Raw genomic sequence first — 26,269 nt, 5'->3', positions numbered from 1 at the left:
GAGCTGTTGTCCAGTAGCAGGACGTATACAGACTCGACGTAAAGAAACCGTGGCCGTGGTCCAAATGCAGCACAGATCATCGTGAGGGAAACCAGTTCGAGTCCGGATAATAGCGTAGGGAAGTTTCGAGAACCAAGTGAAATAAAAGGCTTCAGTGCATCTGTCTTTATACCACTACAATACAATGGCAAGGGGCTTGTTCGACGCATCTCGTCGTGAGGGCCGCTCTCCGTAGATTTCCACTGACTCACGCGCATCGTACGTATCGCTAACCTTCCACGTAACTCTGTTTTACTGACGTTGTGTTATCTTTACAACATTGTGAAATCTGTAGAAGCGTACCGAGATTGGTTCGTCGTCAAAGCTCTAACCGAAAGTTTGAAAAGAATATTTGAGTGTAACGTCTTGTCAATATGATTTTAATTGTCGATGGAACTCTAGTCCAGTCGGAAAAAAGGGTGAGAATATTCGGCAGGGATTGGGTTATATGCTGTGGCTTTGTTTACCAAGAACGATTTAGAAAACACAGAAACTTTAAATGAGCTTACGCAAAAGGGAATTCCAGCCCACTCCTCTTCTATAAGAGCCAAATGTGCACTTAAATTAGTTTTTAGTGTAGCCATGTTCGTGGACATCAGCCAAAGGTCTTTCACTAACGTTCAGGGAAACAATAAATAAGTTAGAAGTTAGAAGTAACTTAGTTATTCTCAATTTAGGAGATTTTGCAATAATTACATGATACTTAGCAACATGTAAAGATGAAAAGAAAGGAAGACAACACAAGTTTTACCTACCAGGCGATAATCAATTTTGTGACGAAAACTCACACCGCTATGTTAACGCACGACGGCAAAAGACTTTTAACGTCGTTTGCTTTTGATACTGTTATGTACGTTATGAGTGGCTGAGCGCACCATGATCGTCGTGATATAATCAGACAGGATGCAAAAAAAAAAAAAAAACGACATTGTGAAATGTGAAATAAACAGTCAGTTTTAGCAATTAACAGCTTACAGATCAAAGCGAAACGCTCCGCTACATTCAGTCTGGACGGTATGATTAAAATGTAAGCAAACGTGAAAAATGTTTAATATCCTCTAAGTGGCAGCCTGCACGCGTGACAGCTTTGATTCAGCAAGTAACACATTTTACTGTCTTTATTGTGTTTAGAACATTTCACCGACGTCCACAAGCAGTGTAGGTTCCACATGGGATATAAAGGGATAATTAATTAAAATTATATCAAACGGAGTGGTCTGTTACGTTGAGAGTGCTATAAAACAATAGAGTGATTGGATGGATAATAAGACGGTTGGAGAGATATACGTAATACGTTAATTTACAAATGTGTGTCTCATGTAAACAGTCGTATAAAAAGAATAGGGAAAGTAGGGATATAGTCGGGTAAGAGGGTGAAACCAGGAACCCTGATTTTTCTCTTTAGGGGTTGGTAACATCGTTGTTTGGCCGTTAGACCATGAAGACAGCCGACAACTTCAGTACCGCCATAAGGCTTGGTAGTGTCAGACTTGTAGTTGTAGAGTAAAATACTTTGTTAGTCTTTTGTGGTTGTGTAACTTACTTTACGATATTTATGTTTAACAAGGAACTTACACCGTCGTATTACAAGCTGAAACTAGTAATACAATGAGTCATGGTTTTATGGACATATGCCATGTTAAACAATTCTTCACTCTCTTTTTTACGCAGAAGGAATTTTACAGATAACATAGAGTTGGGGTAAAACTGGATGGAAGCAGTCGGGTAACCTCATATTATCCACTGACTTCGTTAAATATAACTAACGTGTGTGGTGTAAGAAGTATACGCTTCTAACGATACGCTGCTTGTGGGCACACGTTTTAATAACCACAATTTAATACTTAGATGTAGAATTTACAATTATTTTGCACCAATTTTTATATTATTATTGTCACTAATAATTTGATTAATTATTCCTTATTGAAGAGGTATATTTTCATTTCAGCTGAGGCCATTAAGTGCTTCATATCGTCAGGAAAATATGACTTGGCCTAACGGCAATCCAGGGAGAGTTGCAAGCCAATACCAAATAGCTCAGTTGTTCAGACTTTTGTGTACTACACTGGAGCGCCAGAGAAACTGGTATAGGCAAGCGTATTCAAGTACAGAGACATGTAAACAGACAGAATAAGGCGCAGCAGTCGGCAACGCCTATATAAGAGAACAAGTGTCTGGCGCAGTTGTTAGAGCGGTTACTGATGCTACAATGGCAGATTAAGTGAGATTGAACGTGGTGGTACTGTCGGTGCACGAGCGATGGGATACAGCATCTCCGAGGTAGCGACGAAGTGGGGATTTCCCATACGACCATTTCACGAGTGCACCGTGAATATCAGGAATCCGGTGAAACATCAAATCTCCGACATCGCTGCGGCGGGAAAAAGATCCCGCAAGAACGGGACTGAAGAGAATCGTTCTACGTGACAGAAGTGCAACCCGCCCGCAAATTGCTGCAGATTTCAATGCTGGGCCATCAACAAATGTCAGCGTGCAAACCATTCAACGAAACATCATCGGTATGGGCTTTCGGAGCCGAAGGCCCACTTGTGTCCCCTTGATGACTGCACGACACAAAGCTTTACGCTGCGCCAGAACCCGCCAACACCGACATTGGTCTGTTGACGACTGAAAACGTGTAACCTTGTCGGACGAGTCTCATTTCAAATTGTATCGAGTGGATGGACGTGTACGGGTAAGGAGATAACCTCATGGATCCTGCATATCAGCAAGGGACTGTTCAAGCTGATGAGGCTCTGCAGTTGCTGTGATGCTGGTCCCCTCGTACTCTTACGGACAGCCCTGCAGGATTTATGGTGTCCGTTTCCTGCAGCACTACTTCAGACATTAGTCGATTCCATGCCACATTGTTTTGCGGCACTCCTACGTGCTCGCGGGGGCACTACATGATATTTGGCAGGTCTTTCAGTTTCATTGGCTCTTCATTGTAGAACAGCAAAGATGGAGAACGAACTGTCTTTGTTTAAAAAGACAGATAATTTTTTTCTTAATGCAACTGCATTTGGCGAAAAGGTGACACAAAAGAAGAATGACACCAGATTCCCAGAACACACCAGAGTAAGTTACTGTTTCTTCTCCACATCTGGTTCCACGACTGATGTGCAAACAAACTGTATCACCGGAGAGTGTAAAGTCAAATTCTCATTTCCAGAGACCATAACGAGGAAAAGGCGCCATATTTACAATATTGTAACAAAAACATCTTCCTAGCAGGTGAAAAAAAAATTGTTGCAGGACTCCGGATCTAGACCACAAAAAAGAGTCAGATGAATTTGAAGACGTGTGAGATAAACAGCGCTTCTGAAGACGATAATAGAACGCCTTTTCTTCTTTGCAGAGACTACTCCTCAACAAGAAAATCAGATGAGTGGGTGAAGTATTTAAAGCGTAAGAAGTGGCTCCATGAGGATTGTACAGGGTAGATTGGAGATGACTTGTGAGAGTATTGGTGATGTGAGTATCGGTGTGTCCCATGCCTCAGCCGGAAAACATAACATTGTCCGTTTGTGCCCCACAAAGAACCTGCTTTTACCCCAAGGTATGGGGTATAACCGCTTATTACATAGTGCTGAGTTACATTCATTCAAATTTAAACCATCAAAAATAAGTCCTCGTAGTTCATAAAGGTTGTTCATGCCTTGTTTGTCTTTCACTGAAATATATTTTGAGAGCCAAAAATAAACATTGTCATATAACCCAACTTCCGCTATATTTCGATCAAGTTGACTACAATTTTAACAAAGCTTATGTATTTCTTCAAATATTTTTTAACCCGGATTGTACGCACACTTGCTTACTAGCGTGTTGGTTCGTTTATGTAACGTAATAAAGCAGCTATTTTGTGTGTAACGGATTAGATTAGGTATTGATAGCCTCCTAGAGGTCACGCTATTCCCGTGAACTACGAACCAATGGTTTGTGGGCATCGAACTGGACCCTTTAGCTTTCCAGATGCGTTGCATCAGGTTGAGATCAGGGGAATTCCGTGATGTCAGTCGTACGACCACACCGCCGCCTGAGAGATCTATCCGCCGGATGAGATTCTCTCGATAAACGGAACAGAAGAACGGCTGTGCTAGCAAAGAGTACACAGCCAGTCGCAGTACTTATGCTGGCCGCGAGGCGCCGTTAGGCCACTGCATGTGTAGCAGAAGTGTAGTGCAGTTGTGCCAGTCTACTATTCGTAGCCACGCTCAGTGGTCAGCCAGGGCCGATGATAGCATCGTCTGCATCTCAGTCATTGCTGCCATCAAGTGTTTGTAGCCCAGTGCCAAGTTACTCTTCAAATTCACTGGATTCAACATTGAAGATTACGAGAGATTAATCCGTCACTGCAAGATTTGTGACTTGCAAATTATGTCATTCTTCAGACGCTAAGTCTAGCCCCGTCTTCTATAATTGTCAACCAAAAGATCATGGACTACAACAAAGTTAAGTAATAAATACTTTCTTATTTTGTACTCCTGCTAATTAATTGTGCTTTCCTGTTGTAGCTACCAAGCAGTCTTGGCATAGTAGAACCCACAATTCAACCTCCTTGGCTGCCTCATATTTGCTGCCTCATGTTGATGGACTCGGTTATGGTGGAAGATCGAGAGCCATCAAATTCGGAGTCCAAGAAATCAACATGAGTTCACTATCGTGCCCCTTAAACCATAGCAGCATCATTCTAGCTTTATTACTCTGTTAGAAGAACCATCGCCGTCGGGGGGAACATCAAGCACGAAAGGATGCGGGTAGTCCATAACAATGTTCACATGGTCCACAATTCTCATGCGCTTTAATTATCACTGCAGTTCCGATGGGCTACGATTGCATAGCTTCCTTATCGCGTCACGTACCAGCAACGCCAAATGCGGCAACCGCGCGGTGGGCATTGATCATAATGTTTTGGGTTCAAAGATTCAAATGGTAGCCGAGGTGAACGTCCCACATTGCCTGAATTCGTTGCACGATCAATGTTTCGAGCAGCTGCTCGTCTGGACATGAATATCGATCTGGCTGACAATAAATGTGTTGTCGTTGGGTGAATAATGTGTGCTGAATGGTGTGCTCCGAAACATTTGCCCCTGCACCAGCACTGCGGCCTGTCATCATATCTGACAAATCGTCGCTTCTCCTGCTTACATAAATGGCCTGCAAGCTTTGTGGGGTCGACGTCCAACACCTTGTCGCCTACTTGTGTTTTCACCGTCTTTCGATCTCTCTTCATAAATGATCACGACAGTATCACGCGAAAATCCAACAAGGTTCGCCATTTACGAGATTCTCTCTCCCAGGCGATGGGCCACGATAACCTGCCCATCGTTAGAGTCTCTTATGTCAGAGGATTTCGCCATTTGTGGCTTGTACCATCGCTAGGATGATTCCGATGCGTCTCGGCTCCGATTGCATAGCTTCCTTATCGCGTCACGTACCAGCAACGCCAGATGCGGCAACCGCGCGGTGGGCATTGATCATAATGTTCTGGGTTCAAAGATTCAAATGGCTGTGAGCGATATGGGACTTAACATCTGAGGTCATCAGTCCCCTAGAACGCACAGCTACTTAAACTAAACTAACATAAGGACATCACACACATCCATGCCCGAGGCAAGATTCGGACCTGCGACCGTACTAGTCGCGCGATTCCAGACTGAAGCGGCTAGAACCGCTCGGCCTCCGCTGCCGGCATAATGTTTTGGGTCATGAAGGTATAACGCGATCTTAAATCTCGTGATGGCAGGTACCGATGCGTGATGTTGCAGTCACTTCTGAAAGTGTGTGTGCTTTCCAGTCCATTAATCCCTCCAAGAAGTGGGAGCCAAAGAGATGAATTCTATTCCGTGTTCCCTCAAATGCATCATACTCGAGAATACTGACGGGAATTAAATAGTGTGTTATTTCACTGACTAAGATTAGTTATGGCAGGTGAACTGGAAGGCCTACGTTTGATACCAGCAAACTTCACATGACCAGGAATGATCTATTTACCTGTGTCAGTTTGCTTTTTATGTCTTCTTCCTTCATCTGTTATCGTTGTTTTGCTTCAAAGGCCGGCCGGAGTGGCCGAGCGGTTAAAGGCGCTACAGTCTGGAACCGCACGACCGCTACGGTCGCAGGTTCGAATCCTGCCTCGGGCATGGATGTGTGTGATGTCCTTAGGTTAGTTAGGTTTAAGTAGTTCTAAGTTCTAGGGGACTTATGACCACAGCAGTTGAGTCCCATAGTGCTCAGAGACATTTTTTTGCCTCAAAGGTAGTATTATTCCTTAACTTCGTCTGCTTCGTGGTCAACAATTTCTTAGTATTCTTATATCTGCTACTTCCCGTTAGTTTGTGTTTTTCGGGTTTATTTTCAATTCCGTAGTCATTAGATTGTTGATTCCATGCAACAGATCCTATAATTCTTCTTCAGTTTCACGAAGGATGGCGATGTCATGTTAGCTTAATGTAAAACTTTAAACTCGTTTGTAAGGCAATAAGACCTTGAAGCTCTTTTATACAAGAGGGTTTCCTGGCACAAACCTAAAGAGAATAATTATGAACATCTTGTGTTTAGAAAAGTGCTATGGGGTCGAGTGAACGATAGAGAGAGAGAGAGAGAGAGAGAGAGAGAGAGTGAGTGAGTATGTGGGGGGGGGGGGGGAGGGGAGGGAGGGAGAGACAACTGTAAGCAATGAGACGGTACAGTGGATCCTGGGGGCTTGTTACATATAGCTCATACAGCGAAAGAGCAGCTCTGACGAACTAGGAACGGCGCGGCAGCCTATAATGTCACACGATGTTTTGTACGTCTCAATCGCAATGTCTCCCAGTTGCCGTAACTGTATACACCATTACAGCCGTTAGTCGTGTGGCTTTGGTACCGTCTGTAGCCTTTTGTGCTTTGCAGTTGAAAGGTGACAAAAAAGACGCCAACTATCTCTGATGTTTTTCGACGTACGAACTACGTGATGTTTCACACTACAGGTTTCTAGGGGTGCTAGGGGGAACATAGTAGATAAACGTTTGGTAAGGCATGGATGCACAGGAATGTAACGTTTGGATGTAAAATAAGTTTGAAGATCGGATAACTTTCAAATCTCACGGTACCCAAACAGCGGGGAAAATATGCTCTTGACCTGTGTGCTCTAGAAGAGAAAGTCATGGGAAGTGTTTCGGGTAATCGTCGTCGGCCATGCTTGTACAGTACGAAGATCTTTCTCTTCAAAGACGAGAGTGGGGCGCGTCCGTGCAGCGCCACACTCAGCCCTCCTGTTGCGAACAAACCAGCTTCTAGCAGGCTCTGCTGTAGTTGGGCGAAAGTAGTATGTGATGTCATAACTGCAACAGGCACTAATGATGGTGCCAAAGCCGCGCGGGATTAGCCGAGCGGTCCAGGGCGCTGCAGTCACGGACTGTGCGGCTGGTCGCGGCGGAGGTTGGAGTCCGCCCTCGGGCATGGATGTGTGTGTTTGTCCTTAGGATAATTTAGATTAAGTAGTGTGTAAGCTTAGAGACTGATGACTTTAGCAGTTAAATCCCGTAGGATTTCATACACATTTGAACATTTGATGGTGCCCACTTCTCAGTTTGTGGGTGTACCGTTATAAGGGAGGTTTGAAAGTGAACCGGTCATCAAAATTACACTACTGGCCATTAAAATTGCTACACCACGAAGATGAAGTGCGACAGACGCGAAATTTAACCGACGGGAAGAAGATGCTGCGATATACAAATGATTAGCTTTTCAGACGGTGGCGACACCTACAACGTGCTGACATGAGGAAAGTTTCCAACCGATTTCTCATACACAAACAGCAGTTGACCGGCGTTGGCTGCTGAAACGTTGTTGTGATGCCTCGTGTAAGGAGGAGAAATGCGTACCATCACGTTTCCGACTTTGATAAAGGTCGGTTTGTAGCCAATCGCGATTGCAGTTTATCGTATCGCGAAATTGCTGCTCACGTTGGTCGAGGTCCAATGACTGGTAGCAGAATATGGAATCGGCGGGTTCAGGAGGGTAATACGGAATGCCGTGCTGGATCCCAACGGTCTCGTATCACTTGCAGTCGAGATGACAGGCATCGTATCCGCACGGCTGTAACGGATCTGCAGCCACGTCTCGATCCCTGAGTCAACAGATGGAGACGTTTGCAAGACAACAACCATCTACACGAACAGTTTGAAGATGTTTGCAGCAGCATGGACTATCAGATCGGAGACCATGGTTGCGGTTACCATTGACGCTGCATCACAGAGAGGAGCGCCTGCGATGGTGTACTCAACGACGAACCTGAGAGCACGAATGGCAAAACGTCATTTTTTCGGATGAATTCAGGTTCTGTTTGCAGCATCACGATGGTCTCATCCGTGTTTGGTGACATCGAGGTACACGCACATTGGAAGCATGTATTCGTCATCGCCACACTGGCGTATCACCCGGCGTGATGCTATGGGGTGCCACTGGTTACACGTCTCGATCACCTTTTGTTCGCATTGACCGCACTTTGAACAGTGGACGTTATATTTCAGATGTGTTACGACCCGTGGCTCTACCCTTCATTCGACCCCTGCGAAACCCTACATTTCAGCAGAATAATGCACGACCGCATGTTGCAGGTGAGGCCTTTCCGGATACAGAAAATGTTCGACTGCTGCCCTGGGCAGCACATTCTCCAGATCTCTCACCAACTGGAAACGTCTGGTCAATGGTGACCGAGCAACTGGCTCGTCACAATACGCCAGTCACTACTCTTGATGAACTGTGGTATCGTGTTGAAGCTGCATGGGCAGCTGTAACTGTACACGCCATCCAAGCTCTGTTTGACTCAATGCCCAGGCGTATCAAGTCCGTTATTAAGGCCATAGGTGGCTGTTCTGGGTACTGATTTCTCAGGATCTGTCCACCAAAACTGTGTGAAAACGTAATCACATGTCAGTTCTAGTATAATATAATTCTCCAATGAATATCCGTTTACCATCTGCATTTCTTCTTGGTGTAGCAATTTTAATGGCCAGTAGTGCATTTTAAGTCCAAACGGTCAATTTCTGGGCACGAGTCACTTATCAAAACAAAGTCTCCTTGACAATCCGTAGGAGCCTGTAATAGGAATTAGGAAACGACGTATATAGCCTGTAAGCGGGAACATCTCGAAGCATGACTGCAGACTCCGGACAGGCAAACTATCTTTCGACTGAATGAGTTGCAAAGGTAGTTGACGTCGCGAGAATGATAAACGTCGCCATTTGTATTAAATATCCTTACTATTACTCTGACTGCATGAGGTTTGAGTACAAATTTATCGCCAACATGGTGTGTAGCAGGTAGGCCATTATGGTGGACACAAAACACTAAGCGTGGGCATTACTTGTTAGCTGCTCCAGAAAATTGCCAAGAATATGGCTGGGTGATCCTCCTAGTTCTTATTTTAGGAGTTATGCATAAAAAAAAGGCAGGCTATCGAGATTAGCTGTATTTTATATCGTCACCTCAACTGGACATTCATGAAAACATCTAGGTCGCTTTTACAAGCCAGCTTCGACGAAAATCAAAGGTTGTGATAGGCCGCCATTATCTGGTTGGTCCTAACCGCCAACGACTTTACAGTACCCGTATCTTTGGGCTAATGAAGACCTCTTCTATGTAAAAGAAAGTATTCGTGGCCACCATCCTGGAAAATTAGTGTGGCTGTACCGAGCACAAGGATGAAAGGATAGGATCGACTGTTTGAGTTACCATTTACAAACCATGAATATTAATTAAAATAACATGTCAAACTGTGAAGCACAGCTCCAGTATCACTGCAGTAAAAAAAAGGCTCACAAGGGATATACTCAAACTTCTCGAGAGTAGAAAAGCAGCTTAACAACTTGAAAACGCTGTGCAAAAATCAGAGCGTTTTAAAATGTAGCTTAACAGGTATAAAATCAATATACAACAGAACATGAAAATAATCTCGTAAGTTGACAAAACAGGTAGCTTATCTGTTTTCCATGGTTCCGTGTTTAGAACCCAACCGATCTTGCTCAAGCTGGCAGCTTGTAAACAACCTTGTTTTACCATACACGCTTGATAATTTTGACTCAATAACCAATCATCTATTTCATATATTAAACTAGCTATTACTCAAAGCTTTTCCTGAAACTGTTCAGTATTGCAAACAGGGCACAACAACACGTAACAGCATTTGTTTAACATACCCTTTGTAGCCGCCGTCCGTCGATTTGCTGTCGTCCACTTCTCTGGCGTGTGATATTTATGTTGTTATCTACTGTATAAACCCGGCTTTTAGCTATATCTGTACCTCAGATGGAACTGCCACAAACATCTTCACTGTAACGGAGACTAAATTTCGGGTTTTGATAATAATTAATGTTAACTTTTTGCTCAGCCGATCACCCTTCATTTGTTGCTGCGTTACCGAAGACAAGATAGTTAACAACGTCTTCGGATGTTAGTTATTATTTACTAATACACACGTAACTATCGAAATAACTTTAGTTTTTTTGTTAAAAACATTCAATAACAATCAAATGATCATGAACGATTGCGTATTCTGTAGAGGGAAAAGGAGCGTTGGTCCTACAATTACTCTCAGCAATTATGGTAATAAAATGTCCGTGATTTTTATAGTTCGTCACTCAGAGATGTTATAGCAAGGACTATGGTCCACTACTATACTTCGATACAATCATTCAAACTTAGTACGCTTTTATTTTCACAAAGCTAAGTGTCCAGTTCCGTTCTTACACCTACATTCAGTTTAACGTCCCTTCGTATAGTCCACAGATAGTAGGATTTTGATACACAGTAGCCGTGTTAAACTCTCTTTGATTTACCTGAAGCGATACTTTGCTGCGGGCGTTATTGTTCAAATGTGTGTGAAATCTTATGTGACTTAACTGCTAAGGTCATCAGTCCCTAAGCTTACACACTACTTAACCTAAATTATCCTAAGGACAAACACACACACCCATGCCCGAGGGAGGACTCGAACCTCCGCCTGGACCAGCCGCACAGTCTATGACTGCAGCGCCTCAGACCGCTCGGCTAATCCCGCGTGGCGCGGGCGTTATTCTGATGAAAGATTGTTTTCGATAATTTTAATTAAAACTTTCTATTAATTATTACCGATATTATCGATCACCTCTCCCCTATATGTAAATAAGCCCGATAATATTGTTCTTAATTAAAAGAGCGGTTATACATTCTCTGGTGAGGCCAAATAGCTTAAATAGAACAGAAATGCCTTACAAAGACGTACCTTTAATAACAAGTAATAAATGAAATCAGCCTCTACAGGCCACTAGCCATTGCGAGTTAATTTAAAAAACTACCATCTCTCAGCATGTAACATTTACGTTCACTATGCCATAGGTCACCTAACAACATATTAACAAAAGCGTCCCTTACAGCTCGCAATCCGGAGTCTCGGCTGTCAGAGGAGTCCTTTACCACCGTCCGCAGTCACGAGGAAGCACCTATAACCGCCAAAGGGAGCAAACACTGTCTCCGAATAGTAACTCAGGGAATTAGAGGGATGCCAACTCTGTTGACGAAACGGAACATTGAAAGTGTAGAAACATTGCAAGTGTAGAATCCTTCATCACCACAACTTCTCGCCTCTTCTTTTGATGCCCGTCAATGGATGACAGTCTCGCGTAACTGCTGTGTCCGTGTACAGAATAGACTGACGTCTGTACAGGTTTCGTAAATTACGTAAGCCTGTAGGTTAGAATATTCTGCAAGCTGTAACCTATCTCCATTTCGAGGCCGCAGTCAAATACTAAGGCATTTCTCTTACTTTTAATTCGAGGTAAGCTCTTTGGCACCTTAAGATGAGGTAGTTCTGTCCCCGCTTCAAGTGTGATGTGAACATTCCAATGACATATTATGGTCTGGAGATCTCTTTCTCGTCTGTGTCGTAAGCAGTTCTACGTGATCTGTGATCTACATCTACATCTACATCCATACTCAGCAAGCCATCTGACGGTATGTGGCGGAGGGTACTTTGAGTACCGCTATCGGTTCTCCCTTCTATTCCAGTCTCGTATTGTTCGTGGAAAGAAAGATTGTCAGTATGCCTCTAAGTGGGCTATAATTTTTCTGATTTTATCCTCATGGTCTCATCGCGAGATATACGTAGGAGGGAGTAATATACTTCTTGACTCCTCGGTGAAGGTATGTTCTCGAAACTTCAACAAAAACCCGTACCGAGCGACTGAGCGTCTCTCATGCAGTCTTCCACTGGAGTTCATCTGTCATATCCGTAACGCTTTCGCGATCACTATATGATCCTGTAACGAAGCGCGCTGCTCTCCGTTGGATCTTCTCTATTTTGGATCTTCTCTATTTCTTCTATCAACCCTATCTGTTACGGATCCCACACTGGTGAGCAATATTCAAGCAGTGGGCGAACAAGTGTACTGTAACCTACTTCATTTGTTTTCGGATTGCATTTCCTTAGGATTCTTCCATTGAATCTCAGTCTGGCATCTGCTTTACCGACGATCAAATTTATATGATCATTCCATTTTAAATCACTCCTAATGCCTACTCCCAGATAATTTATGGAAGTAACTGCTCCAGTTGCTGACCTGCTATATTGTAGCTAAATGATAAAGGATCTTTCTTTCTGCGTATTCGCAGCTCATTACACTTGCCTACATTGAGATTCAATTGCTATTCCCTGCACCATGCGTCAATTCGTTGCAGATCCTCCTGCATTTCAGTACAATTTTCCATTGTTACAACCTCTCGATATACTACAGCATCATTCGCAAAAAGCCTCCAGGAACTTCCGATGTTATCCACAAGGTCATTTATGTGTATCGCGAATAGCAACGGTCCTACGACACTCCCCTGCGGCACACCCGAAATCACTCTTACTTCGGAAGACTTCTCTCCATTGAGAATGACATGCTTCGTTCTGTTATCTAGGAACTCTTCACCCCAATCACACAGTTGGTCTGATAGTCCATATGCTCTTACTTTGTTCATTAAACGACTGTGGGGAACTGTATCGATCAGTGGCTACAAGAGAATTCCGTCGCCGTGCTACTCGTTACAGGTACGTTACACGTTAGTTCTGATTATACAAAACCTGTTTTTTATGTGCCGAAAGTAAATCGTACTGGCAGACGCCTCATAATGTGTACGGGGAGGGAGAGAGAAATCCATATGCATTACGCATTTGCGTGATATATTTTAACATATGGCTATTTATTTATATTCATCAATTTACCTATAGGTCACCAGTTTATCTTCATGCGACACTGATCATCAGCAAACGCTAAACCTGTAAAATTCCTACATTTTCTAGTGCTTTCCATAATACATTTCACTTTCTCCTAGCCTACCAACAGTACGTGTATAAATTAAACTCTCTTCTCTTCTCCGTTCATCTGAACGTTTCAGGATTAAAATTTATTTAGATATATTTAAAAAATAAAAACTCAGAATCTGTCTCCCTTTGTGATAAATAATTCACTCTCGCTACCAACAGAATTTTAAGCTGAACGATTTTGACAAATCTGCGAAGTCGGACACATGTGATCCCTGAATCTACACTCCTGGAAATTGAAACAAGAACACCGTGAATTCATTGTCCCAGGAAGGGGAAACTTTATTGACACATTCCTGGGGTCAGATACATCACATGATCACACTGACAGAACCACAGGCACATAGACACAGGCAACAGAGCATGCATAATGTCGGCACTAGTACAGTGTATATCCACCTTTCGCAGCAATGCAGGCTGCTATTCTCCCATGGAGACGATCGTAGAGATGCTGGATGTAGTCCTGTGGAACGGCTTGCCATGCCATTTCCACCTGGCGCCTCAGTTGGACCAGCGTTCGTGCTGGACGTGCAGACCGCGTGAGACGACGCTTCATCCAGTCCCAAACATGCTCAATGGGGGACAGATCCGGAGATCTTGCTGGCCAGGGTAGTTGACTTACACCTTCTAGAGCACGTTGGGTGGCACGGGATACATGCGGACGTGCATTGTCCTGTTGGAACAGCAAGTTCCCTTGCCGGTCTAGGAATGGTAGAACGATGGGTTCGATGACGGTTTGGATGTACCGTGCACTATTCAGTGTCCCCTCGACGATCACCAGTGGTGTACGGCCAGTGTAGGAGATCGCTCCCCACACCATGATGCCGGGTGTTGGCCCTGTGTGCCTCGGTCGTATGCAGTCCTGATTGTGGCGCTCACCTGCACGGCGCCAAACACGCATACGACCATCATTGGCACCAAAGCAGAAGCGACTCTCATCGCTGAAGACGACACGTCTCCATTCGTCCCTCCATTCACGCCTGTCGCGACACCACTGGAGGCGGGCTGCACGATGTTGGGGCGTGAGCGGAAGACTGCCTAACGGTGTGCGGGACCGTAGCCCAGCTTCATGGAGACGGTTGCGAATGGTCCTCGCCGATACCCCAGGAGCAACAGTGTCCCTAATTTGCTGGGAAGTGGCGGTGCGGTCCCCTACGGCACTGCGTAGGATCCTACGGTCTTGGCGTGCATCCGTGCGTCGCTGCGGTCCGGTCCCAGGTCGACGGGCACGTGCACCTTCCGCCGACCATTGGCGACAACATCGATGTACTGTGGAGACCTCACGCCCCACGTGTTGAGCAATTCGGCGGTACGTCCACCCGGCCTCCCGCATGCCCACTATACGCCCTCGCTCAAAGTCCGTCAACTGCACATACGGTTCACGTCCACGCTGTCGCGGCATGCTACCAGTGTTAAAGACTGCGATGGAGCTCCGTATGCCACGGCAAACTGGCTGACACTGACGGCGGCGGTGCACAAATGCTGCGCAGCTAGCGCCATTCGACGGCCAACACCACGGTTCCTGGTGTGTCCGCTGTGCCGTGCGTGTGATCATTGCTTGTACAGCCCTCTCGCAGTGTCCGGAGCAAGTATGGTGGGTCTGACACACCGGTGTCAATGTGTTCTTTTTTCCATTTCCAGGAGTGTAACTACACATCAGTCCAAAATTAAAGCAACAAACCACAACGTCTCCGTTCTGCGTCACAGTATAACCATACAAACTGTCAAGAGACGTCAGTACGATTGTGTTCTGCACGGAAGATAGCATTCCGGCTACGGAATACCAAACCAACTATGACGTCAGGGCAATTATCAAACAGGATGTTTGCCTGGTACTCCCACAGCCACAATCGCTCATAAAAGGAAAGGCCACTGGACCTGATGGGGTACCAGTTCGCTTTTACACACAGTACGCGAAGGAACTTGCCCCCCTTCTTGCAGTGGTGTACCGTAGGTCTCTAGAAGATAGTAGCGTTCCGAAATATTGGAACAGGTCACAGATCATCCCCGTTTTCAAGAAGGGACGTTGAACAGATGTGCAGAACTATAGACCTATATCTCTAACGTCGATAAGTTGCAGAATTTTGGAACGCGTATTATGTTCGAGTATAATGACTTTTCTGGAGACTAGAAATCTACTCTGTAGGAATCAGATTGGGTTTCGAAAAGATCGTGTGAAACCCAGCTCGCGCTATTCGTCTACGAGACTCAGAGGGCCATAGACACGGGTTCCAAGGTAGATGTTGTGTTTCTTGACTTCCGCAATGCGTTTGATACAGTTCCCCACAGTCGTTTAATGAACAAAGTAAGAGCATATGGACTATCAGACCAATTGTGCGATTGGACTGAAGAGTTCCTAGATAACAGATGAAACGTCCTCTTTGAACAATTAAACATGACAAATTCCAACAATGCCACCCAGCCACAGACTGCACGCAGCACAGCCCGCGATTTTCATACAGAGCGCTAGGTGGCGGTGGCGTTAACAATATAAGAACCTAAACAGCCTACTGACACAGAACGCAGCATGTCATTCTCAATGGGGAGAAGTCTTCCGAAGTAGGAGTGATTTCAGGTGTGTCGCAGGGGAGTGTCGTAGGACCGTTGCTATTTACAATATATATAAATGACCTTGTGGATAAAATCGGAAGTTCACTGAGGCTTTTTGCGGATGATTCTGTGGTATATCGAGAGGTTGTAACAATGGAAAATTGTACTGAAATGCAGGAGGATTTGCAACGAATTGACGCATGGTGCAGGGAATGGCAATTGAATCTCAATGTAGACAAGTTTAATGTGCTGCGAATTCTTAGAAAGAAAGATCCTTTATCATTTAGCTACAATATAGCAGATCAGCAACTGGAAACAGTTAATTCTATAAATTATCTGGGAGTAGGCATTAGGAGTGATTTAAAATGGAATGACCATATAAAATTAATCGTCGGTAAAGCAGATGCCAGACTGAGATTCATTGGAAGAATCCAAAGAAATGCAGTCCGAAAACAAAGGAAGTAGGTTACAGTACACTTGGTCACCCACTGCTTGAATACAGCTCACCGATGTGGGATCCGTACCAAATAGGGGTGATAGAAGAGATAGAGAAGATTCAACGGAGAGCAGCGCGCTTCGTTACAGGACCATATAGTGATCGCGAAAGCGTTACGGAGATGATAGATGAACTCCAGTGGAAGACTGCATGAGAGACGCTCAGTCGCTCGGTACGGGTTTTTGTTGAAGTTTCGAGAACATACCTTCACCGAGGAGTCAAGCAGTACATTGCTCTCCCCTACTTATATCTCGCGAAAAGACCATGAGGATAAAATCAGAGAGATTTGAGCCCACACAGAGGCATACCGACAATCTTTCTTTCCACGAACAATAAGAGACTGGAATAGAAGGGAGCACCGACAGCGGTACTCAAAGTACCCTCCGCCACGTACCGGCAGGTGGCTTGCGGAGTATGGATGTAGATGTAGATGTAGATACACCGTCTCAGATGGTGCAGTATGTCATAGAGAGACGCCTACCAGACTTTCTGCGGAGGATGGCCATAGGAAGAATAGAAGCGGGACAGTCGCAAATTGATGTGGCCCGATGGCTTAATGTGAGTCGTTCTGTTGTTTCTCGGATGTGGCGACATTTTATAAGGACCGAAAGTGTATCCCGAAGACCAGGGCAGGACTGACCAAGTGCAGTATCAAAAAGGGAGGACTTTGGCCTTAAGGGCACGACGATACCGCCTTAGCATTGCAAAGCAACTGGGATCTGACGTAGCACCATCCACTAGACGTGTTGTATCGAGGCAAGCGGTGTACAGAAGGCTTCAGCAGAGTGGCTTTTATTGTTGGAGACCTGGTGTATGTGTACCTCTGACACGTCTTCAGAGAAGGGAACGTGTAGAGTGGAGTCGTCAATATGCCACCGGTCGAACAGATGAGTCTTGATTTCGTCTGGACAGTGATTCTCGGCAGATTCACAAGTGAAGGGACCCAAATATTGTGGAAAGGGCCGATATCGAGGTAGACCCCTAATGGGTTTGGCAGGGATTATGTTCACCACTCGAAGACCTCTTCATGAAATTGTACTGGTGAATCTGCAAGGTTTGACTGTTGTCAGGCATCGTGGTGAGATCTTGGGGCCTAATATGCGGTTGTCGTGAGGTGCTGTGGGCCAAGACTTCGTATCGATGGACGATAATTCTCGACCTCATAGAACACGTGTGGCTGATGTTTTCTTGAAAAAGGAAGATGATGCACGCGTGGCGTGGCCTGTTCGCTCTCTCGATTTGTAACCTATATAGCATGGGATGCACTAGGGAGACGGAATGCATCACGTTAGCATCCGCCAACCATTCTCTAAGACGTGTGAGCAGTTCTGCAGAAAGAACGGACATTATTGCCTCACCGTGAGATTAAAAATATCACTCACCGTATGCCCCATCACTGTCAAGCCTGTATTGCTGGTAGAGGTCGTCACACCCCGTACTGAGCACATTAACCAGTGGTCAGAATTTGTGTGAAAATCCGTTAAGCTTCAAAAAAACGAAGAACATTTTTATCTGAAACTTCCTAGCAGATTAAAACTGTATGTCGGACTGAGACACGAACTCAGGACCTTTGCCTTTCTCGGGCAAGTGCTCTACCAACTGAGCTACCCAAGCACGACTCACGCCCCGTCCTCACAGCTTTACTTCCGCCAGTACCTCGTCTCCTACCTTCCAAGCTTTACAGAAGCTCTCCTGCGATCCATGCAGAACTAGCACTCCTGAAAAAAAGGATATTGCGGAGACATGGCTTAGCCACTGCCTAGGGGATGTTTCCAGAATGAGAATTTCACTCTGCAGCGCAGTGTGCGCTGATATGAAACTACCTGGCAGATTAATACTGTGTGCCGGGCCGAGACACGAACTCGGGACCTTTGCCTTTCGCGGGCAAGTGCTCTACCAACTGAGCTACCCGAGCACGACTCACGCCCCGTCCTCACAGCTTTATTTCCACCAATACCTCGTCTCCTACCTTCCAAACTTTACAGAAGCTCTCCTGCGAACCATGCAGGAAGGTAGGATACGAGGTACTGGCGGAAGTAAAGCTGTGAGGAGGGGGTGTGAGTCGTGCTTGGTTAGCTCAGTTGGTACAGCACTTGCCCGCGAAAGGCAAAGGTCCCGAGTTCGACTCTCGGTCCGGCACACAGTGTTAATCTTCCAGGAAGCTTCAAAGTCTATCATGTTTAGAAACACACATTTAGTACTTCAGACGTTCTTGGAACGGAGAAGATGATGATTTTATTTGATTTTCATGAAACAGTGACACTATAAATACACGCCGCCCCATTTGATCGCTCACAGCCTTCTAAATATTCACTCCATGGTCAGCAGTATTTTTCTCCAAGCCCCAAAATATCTCCGTACATGCTAGCAACAGATATATACAGAAGTCCCAATGTTTAAAAATTAATGGTATTGTAGTGCGGCATATGAGTCTCATCAACCACGAAAGGGTTAATAGATGAGGCGCGTAATGGTGACAGGTGAAGGTTAGCATGTAAACTTTTAGCTAAGTGTGATACCTGAAAACGCGTTATGCACTATTTTCTCTGTGTAGCTATTGTGCAATTGTGAAGCTGATTGCACCGTAACGTGGCACAGAACAATGTTCCTCTCTCTTTTGGTTGCAGAGCGCTGGAACCGCGACCCGGACGCGAACAGCATCCAGAACGCCATCGGCAACTTTCACCATGGTGAGCCTGCTGTAGCGTGTGTGCGTGCTGTGGTGTGCTGCGCTGTGGTGGGGTGTGACGTCGAGCGCCCTCGATTTAAAACCCCCACCCCGGCCGCTGGCCGACAGCCGGCGCATTCCGTGTCGAGTGTTCGTTTCATATTCCGTCACAAGCGGCAGCGGCGTCGCTGCGGGCCTTAAGCCCGTTTCAGATTACAGCCGGCGCCACGCGCGCTGAGATAAAAGTGAATGTGCAAGCACAGGATATTAAATATTTGCAGGTGAAAGGACACAGTGCTCGCACAGCTGAGCTCACCTCCTGTTTCCTTCTTTCTCCTTTTTTTTTGTTTTTTCCCCCTACTTTTTGATGCCCCTTTAAGCCTTGATTAGCACAGCTCGGCGGAATAAAAGAATATCTGTAGAAAAACAGAGGGGTGAAAACAGATGTTCTGTGGCGTGAACTGTTACTTCACCTCGTTACTTTCATCAGATCAGCTTCAAGTAGCATCGTTTCACTACGACTCAGAGTGTAATTTTCGTTATGACACAGAATCTATGTGCTTTTTCCTATCGAAGAAATAACACGAATGAGCGTAACTGAGGTCTTAGCGAATATAGCAGTGAAAACGAATCAGAGTAGTTTTAATAACGCAGACTTGTATTCACAATCAGGCCACTGTTTATGGTGTAACTAGTGAATTCAGTATCGTACCAATAGCTTCGGATGTTCCACATTTATTCCACACAAAGTGGAGTTCAGATAAATGCATAATGTCTTGGTTGGGCCTACCTGTCACGCTTCGGTACTCATAAACACAGGCCGGCCTGAGTGGCCGAGCGGTTCTAGGCGCTACAGTCTGGTACCGCGCGACCGCTACGGTCGCAGGTTCGAATCCAGCCTCGGGTATGGCTGTGTGTGATGTCCTTAGGTTAGTTAGGTTTAAGTAGTTCTGAGTTCTAGGGGACTTATGACCTCAGAAGTTGAGTCCATAGTGCTCAGAGCCATTTGAACCATAAACACAAATTTCAATGTTTTCCGTTGAATCGGACTTTGTGTGTAGTTATTATTATTATTAGAATTCAGTTATACAGTAGCATAAGTCCTCGCTATTTCGTAACTGCCCATACCAGGAATAGTTGCTTCTACGTTTCACTTTCGGTCATGAATCCGGCGCGCCATATAGCCCTCAGTCTTCAAAGCATAGAATATGAATCATAGCCGTCCATTTGTCATTTTCGTACAATATACATAACTGTTTTGGTGAGTATCAGATTCATATTTCATTACACACTATGTCGAATGTCATAGATGGGCGTTCTTTCCCATTTGTGGGGCAGAGAACGAATAATTTTTCGAAAATAATTTATTTTGGGCGGTAATACTTGCTGTGTAGGTGAAATACGAAATGTCTTTGTGCAAGCCCCCCCCCCCCCCCTCTCTCTCCCTACCGCCCCTATTTCACACGAAATCGTGTCAAATGGGAGAACTCGTCAGTCTTTGCCAATATGGCCAACGTTTATTTCCGGAACTAGGAGATGGTGTACATATTTTCTTAGTTGGATTAATTCAATTTCTTCTGGTTGGACACCACAGACCTGATATAGTTGAAGGAAGACATCATCCTACCAGGTACTTAAGCATATCACACTTGAAATTCAGCCAGGCTCGGAACTAGTAGTGGTAGTGGTGAATAAAGTAAAATTTTAAAATACAGCCTGGTGGAACGATGTCTTTCTTTAAATATAGCTCGAAGCAGTAGGGTGGTTAGTCCAACCGAGAAAACGTTTAAAGATAACGAATTCAATAATAGTAAGATATTAGATACTGCAGTGAATAAACTGTATTCATTGTCAATAAACAATAAGGTAACTGTGACATGTTTCCTTATTCACAGAGCATCAGAGGGACTTCAAGGTTCCATTAAGTAACATAAAAGCTTCCCAATGTTTCGTACCTGATCCAGATAATAAGATCTGTCCAGCTCAGCAAGCTACTAAAAGACATAGCACTTGCTGAATAGGTAGTCACAAATGCGTTGCCACGTCTGTAACGAACGTGTTGTACTGTGTAATACTGATTGACCGTTGACTGTACAATCGAATATCAGCGAATTCCTCTACAAAAGTGTCGGTGCGTTAAACAAACAACATCGCTGCATATCCCAAAATGAAACTTTACCAAGTGCAAAGAATGAAACAAAAATTTGAACAATCTAGGGATCAGATTTAAAGCGATTATAACATACTTTTGATGTGCTCTGACGAATAACAACAGGAAACTTCAAGAGGCGATTTGAATTTTAATGTCTGCTCCAAAGAGCCAGAAAACTCCCATCAATCTTCCCTTTCATGCACCACCCACACCTTGACTTCAGCACCTTCACTCCTGACTAAAAACAACAAAATAAAAAAAATCTTGTTAGTAATATGGTCAGCACATATTAGTGTATTGTCTGCAGTTGCAGGATTCCTGTCAAGGAACTGAAGCTCTATGCACAAACCAGGTCAGTGTAGGTTTCTCGGCTCGCCGGTGTGGCCGAGCGGTTCTAGGCGCTTCAGTCTGGAACCGCGCCACCGCTACGGACGCAATTTAGAATCCTTCGTCGGGGATGGATGTGTGTGATGTCCTTAGGTTAGTTAGGTTTAAGTAGTTCTAAGATCTAGGGGACTGATGACCTCAGCTGTTAAGTCCCATAGTGCTCAGAGCCATTTTGTGGGTTTCTCGTAGATACCGACAAGACACCGATGTTTCTGTGCGAGGCGCTGTAACCACAGAAAGGACGACTTCACTGGGAAGCGGGTCCACATTTGCGGGTGACAAATCCTACACATCTCCCCTCGCCCCTCGACACAAACTTAAAAGCGGTTAGTCCCGTAGTGCACATGCTATATACCGTGATGCGTGCCCTAATTTACCCCAAGTGAGGCACTTGACTAAGAGCTCCTCAACTACTCCTTTGCAGAGACTTAACCCACGCCACTGGAGTCTTTCTCCACTTAGAACTTTAAACATGGTTGCGCTGCAGCAACAGTGCACATGGAACCGTGATAGATTGGAAAATAACAGCCAACTAGTTGCAGAATTAAAAGTTTACTAACCCTTGATCATGGTTTCGACAAATATAAATTTTGTATGTTTCAGAAGGGAAATATAGTCGTAAAATCACAAATTGAGAGAAACGGCTGTTTGATGCAAAGGTCCCTTGTCTAGTACGTTGTGCATGTCATCTACAAATATCAATAGTTAAAATGCATAATTGAAGATAGTAGTCTAATGTTGTAGACTTTTGCCGTAAAACATTTAAAATAAAACACTAGTGCTATTGGTTCCAGCTAAGATTTATATATACACGTGAAGTAACACCACTTACAGTACTAAGGAAACGGATGATGTAATGTTGTAAGGCTTAAGATCCAAAGATACCAATATAGTTTGGCAAAAAAGCGGTTACCTACATGTAATAAATGTTATACTAGCGATCTTTGCCTTTGAAAGTTTCTCCAGAGTCTTTATCGTAAAGCCATACTAAATGTCAGCTGGCTCCAATGGCATCATAAAGCCCTGCAGCTCTAGGCTACTACCTTCAGTTATGCATTTCAACTGTTGATATTTGTTGTTGACATGAACATTGTACTAGACAAGAGCCTTTTGACCCAACAGCTGTTTCCGTCAGTATGTGATTCTACAAGCCCATGTCCAACCTGAAGAAGACAAATTTATATTTTTCGAAACATTGGTAAAGGCTTTATAAATCTTTAACTGTGCAACAGGTAGGCTATGGTTTTCCAATCCTATCGAGTTTCGTTGCCCTCTGTTCGTTTCTCAACATGACTGATCGCAGGACAGGCTAAAGGCCCAGGCGACAAAAAAGGCTGCCTGGGATGTCGACCTGAGAGGGGCGTCATAGGTGCCCTAAGTGCTGAATTTGTATATCGGGTGTATCATAATTAACAGTGGAAATACAGGAATGAAAGTGTACAGTAATAGAGGCAAAACCTTTCCAGCGGACATTTCTCCGCAAACAGACTGTTTGCGAGACAAAAATTTCTATTAAGTTGCCGTCTGATAGCCGTCAAATTTCTCAAGGCCTCACCTTAATTTGCGTAAGAATGAGGAATGAGATACATCTACACCGACATCTACATAAATACTCTGCGATTGACACTAAAATGCCTGGCAGTGGGTTCTTCGAACCACCTTCAGGCTATTTCGCTGCCGTTCTACTCTCTAACAGCGCGTGGGAAAAGTGAATACTTAAATCTTTCTGTACGAGCTATGATTTCTCTTACTTCATCAGGATGAACATTTCTCCCTGTGTAGGTTGGCGACAGTAACATATTTTCACATTCAGACGAGAAAGCTGTTGATTGAAATTTCGTGGAAAGATCTCGCCGCAAAGCAAAACGTCTTTGTTTTAACGATAGCGACCCCAACTCCCTTGTCACATCAGTGGCTCTTTCTCCCCTATTTCGCGATTGACTTATTTGATCTCCTCCCTCAGCCCTATCTGAAAGGATCCAATACCGGACAGCAATACCCCAGCAGAGGACGCGCAAGCCTAGTGTAAAAAGTCTCTTTAGTAGACCTGTTGCATCTTCTAAGTATTCTGCCAACAAAACGCAGTCTTTGGTTTACTTTCCCCACAGTATTATCTGTATCATCAACCCAATTTAACCATTTTATAATTATGTGATTAATGGGTCACAGGCGCATTTTGCAGCTGATATGACACTACATCTAATGTGTCAGTATGGTCCAAGACTGACACGTGAGAGTTAGATAATATGCTTTGTATATCTACTTCACTTCTTCCAACAGATGATGAAATAATTAGTAAATTACAGAATTAACAAGTTCCATTATTAAAGCAAAATAATATCAAAAACTATGTATTGTTGCTTTGCACTTATTTTAATACATAGCGCATATTTATTGAAGCTAAAATATTAATAAATGTAGTTCTTTATACCTTCACAAAAAGAGTCAAAATGTCTCCGAAATTACCTCAAATGTAAATAAATGGTTCCTACTTTCAAGTATTAGCACTGGAAACAGATTCATAAATATATTTCTGTTACACAGGAATGTCAACGTAGTACTTATTTCAAAAGCAAACAGCGACCCATTTCCCGGATCCTTGGATTTAGATTTATTTTTAAATATCCTATCAAAAACCCAGGGAAAGGCAACGAATTTTTGACGCAGGAAAGGGGCAAACGATATGTCGCTAGTATCAATAAATGTTCTCGAATCTATCCGACCTCCTCGTCACCACTAACACGTCTCACAGGACAAACTGAACATAAGTCGACAAACTGAACATCAGTGACAACTTAGCCATATAGACAGAAGTATTTGATGGATTACTTCTCACAACAAAGAATATTCAGCAAGGCTGCTGGTTACTACGCAATCAAACAGTTGTACTTGGACAGCATGATGGTGTGCAGGAAAGGATAATGCGCACTCCAGGAAAACAGTTAGTAGCCTCCAGGGATCATCACGAAATTGCCGTGCAACACCACCTCTGGCCTTAAGAACGACACCAGCTCATTGAAAAAGTGGGTCCACATGTATTTTTCAGGCGTGTCAGATAAAACCACTCATTGACCATTAGGGCCTGCAGATTTATCAAATACCCTTTTGATTTGTTTATTTTATTTATTCATTTATTTTTGAATCATGAGTTTTGTGACTGGTTTGATGCGGCCCACCACGATTTCCACTCCTGTGCCAACCTCTTCATTTCAGAGTAGCACTTGCAGCCTACGTCCTAAGTTATTTTCTGGGTGTATCCCAATCTCTATCTTCCTCTACAGTTTTTACCCTCTGCAGCTCGCTTCAGTACTATAGAAGTTATTCTCTGATTTTCTCCTAGATATCCTACCACCGTGTTCTAGGGTTGAGAGTTAGCTGCCCTCTGTAATAAAAAAAACTGAGTTACTCGATCAACAACGAACTTAAACGGATGTCTTACGACGTCCGCCCCGAGCAGATTCAACGAACAAAAGCGAACAAAATGAGATTTAAAAAAAAAAAAAGGTAGCGTCTTTGATTCATAATCAAAACGTCTTCGGTCCCGGGTTCGATGCCCGGCACTGCCTAAATTTTGATAAATAATCAGCATTGGCGGCCGAAGACTTCCGGCATAAGAAGTCAGCCTTATTCTGCCAACGGCCTTGTCAAAGAGGGCGGAGGAGTGGAGAGAAGTTCAGGGCACTCTCTTGTCCTAGGGGTCGGAAATTGCCCCTAAACGCGGAAGAATCAGCAATGATCAACGACTTGAGGATGCAGAAGGCAATGGAAACCACTACATTAAAGACACGTAACGTGTATCCACAGGACATGTGGCCTGTAATTGAAGAGGTATCATGATGATCTCTCCATTGGCAAAAGATTCCGGAATAGTCCACCATTCGGATCTCCGGGAGGGGACTGCCAAGGGGGAGGTTACCATGAGAAAAAGATTGAATAATCAATGAAAGGATAACGTTCTACGAGTCGGGGCGTGGAATGTCAGAAGCTTGAACGTGGTAGGGAAACTATAAAATCTGAAAAGGGAAATGCAAAGGCTCAATGTAGATATAGTAGGGGTCAGTGAAGTGAAGTGGAAGGAAGACAAGGATTTCTGGTCAGATGAGTATCGGGTAATATCAAGAGCAGCAGAAAATGGTATAACAGGTGTAGGATTCGTTATGAATAGGAAGGTAGGGCAGAGGGTGTGTTACTGTGAACAGTTCAGTGACAGCGTTGTTCTAATCAGAATCGACAGCAGACCAACACCGACAACGATAGTTCAGGTATACATGCCGACGTCGCAAGCTGAAGGTGAACAGATAGAGAAAGTGTATGAGGATATTGAAAGGGTAATGCAGTATGTAAAGGGGGACGAAAATCTAATAGTCATGGGCGACTGGAATGCAGTTGTAGGGGAAGGAGTAGAAGAAAAGGTTACAGGAGAATATGGGCTTGGGACAAGGTATGAAAGAGGAGAAAGACTAATTGAGTTCTGTAACAAGTTTCAGCTAGTAATAGCGAATACCCTGTTCAAGAATCACAAGAGGAGGAGGTATACTTGGAAAAGGCCGGGAGATACGGGAAGATTTCAATTAGATTACATCATGGTCAGACAGAGATTCCAAAGTCAGATACAGGAGCAGATATAGACTCAGATCACAATATAGTAGT

General features: G+C 44.3%; 1 protein-coding gene across 1 annotated transcript in view; it reads left to right on the top strand.

The window, feature by feature from the left end:
- The window catches only part of LOC126455032 (lachesin-like), a 1,182,593-nt gene that overhangs the window by 928,207 nt on the left and 228,117 nt on the right, over window positions 1-26,269 (top strand). Inside the window, exon 3 of the mRNA XM_050091144.1 lies at window positions 19,040-19,102. Coding sequence (XP_049947101.1) covers window positions 19,040-19,102 — 63 coding nt within the window. The remainder of the gene's footprint in view (window positions 1-19,039; window positions 19,103-26,269) is intronic.

The sequence above is a fragment of the Schistocerca serialis genome, chromosome 1 (assembly GCF_023864345.2).
Source record: "Schistocerca serialis cubense isolate TAMUIC-IGC-003099 chromosome 1, iqSchSeri2.2, whole genome shotgun sequence".
Lineage (NCBI taxonomy): Eukaryota > Metazoa > Arthropoda > Insecta > Orthoptera > Acrididae > Schistocerca > Schistocerca serialis.
Note: the sequence above shows the minus strand (reverse complement) of the source record. Positions and strands in the feature narration are given on the sequence as shown.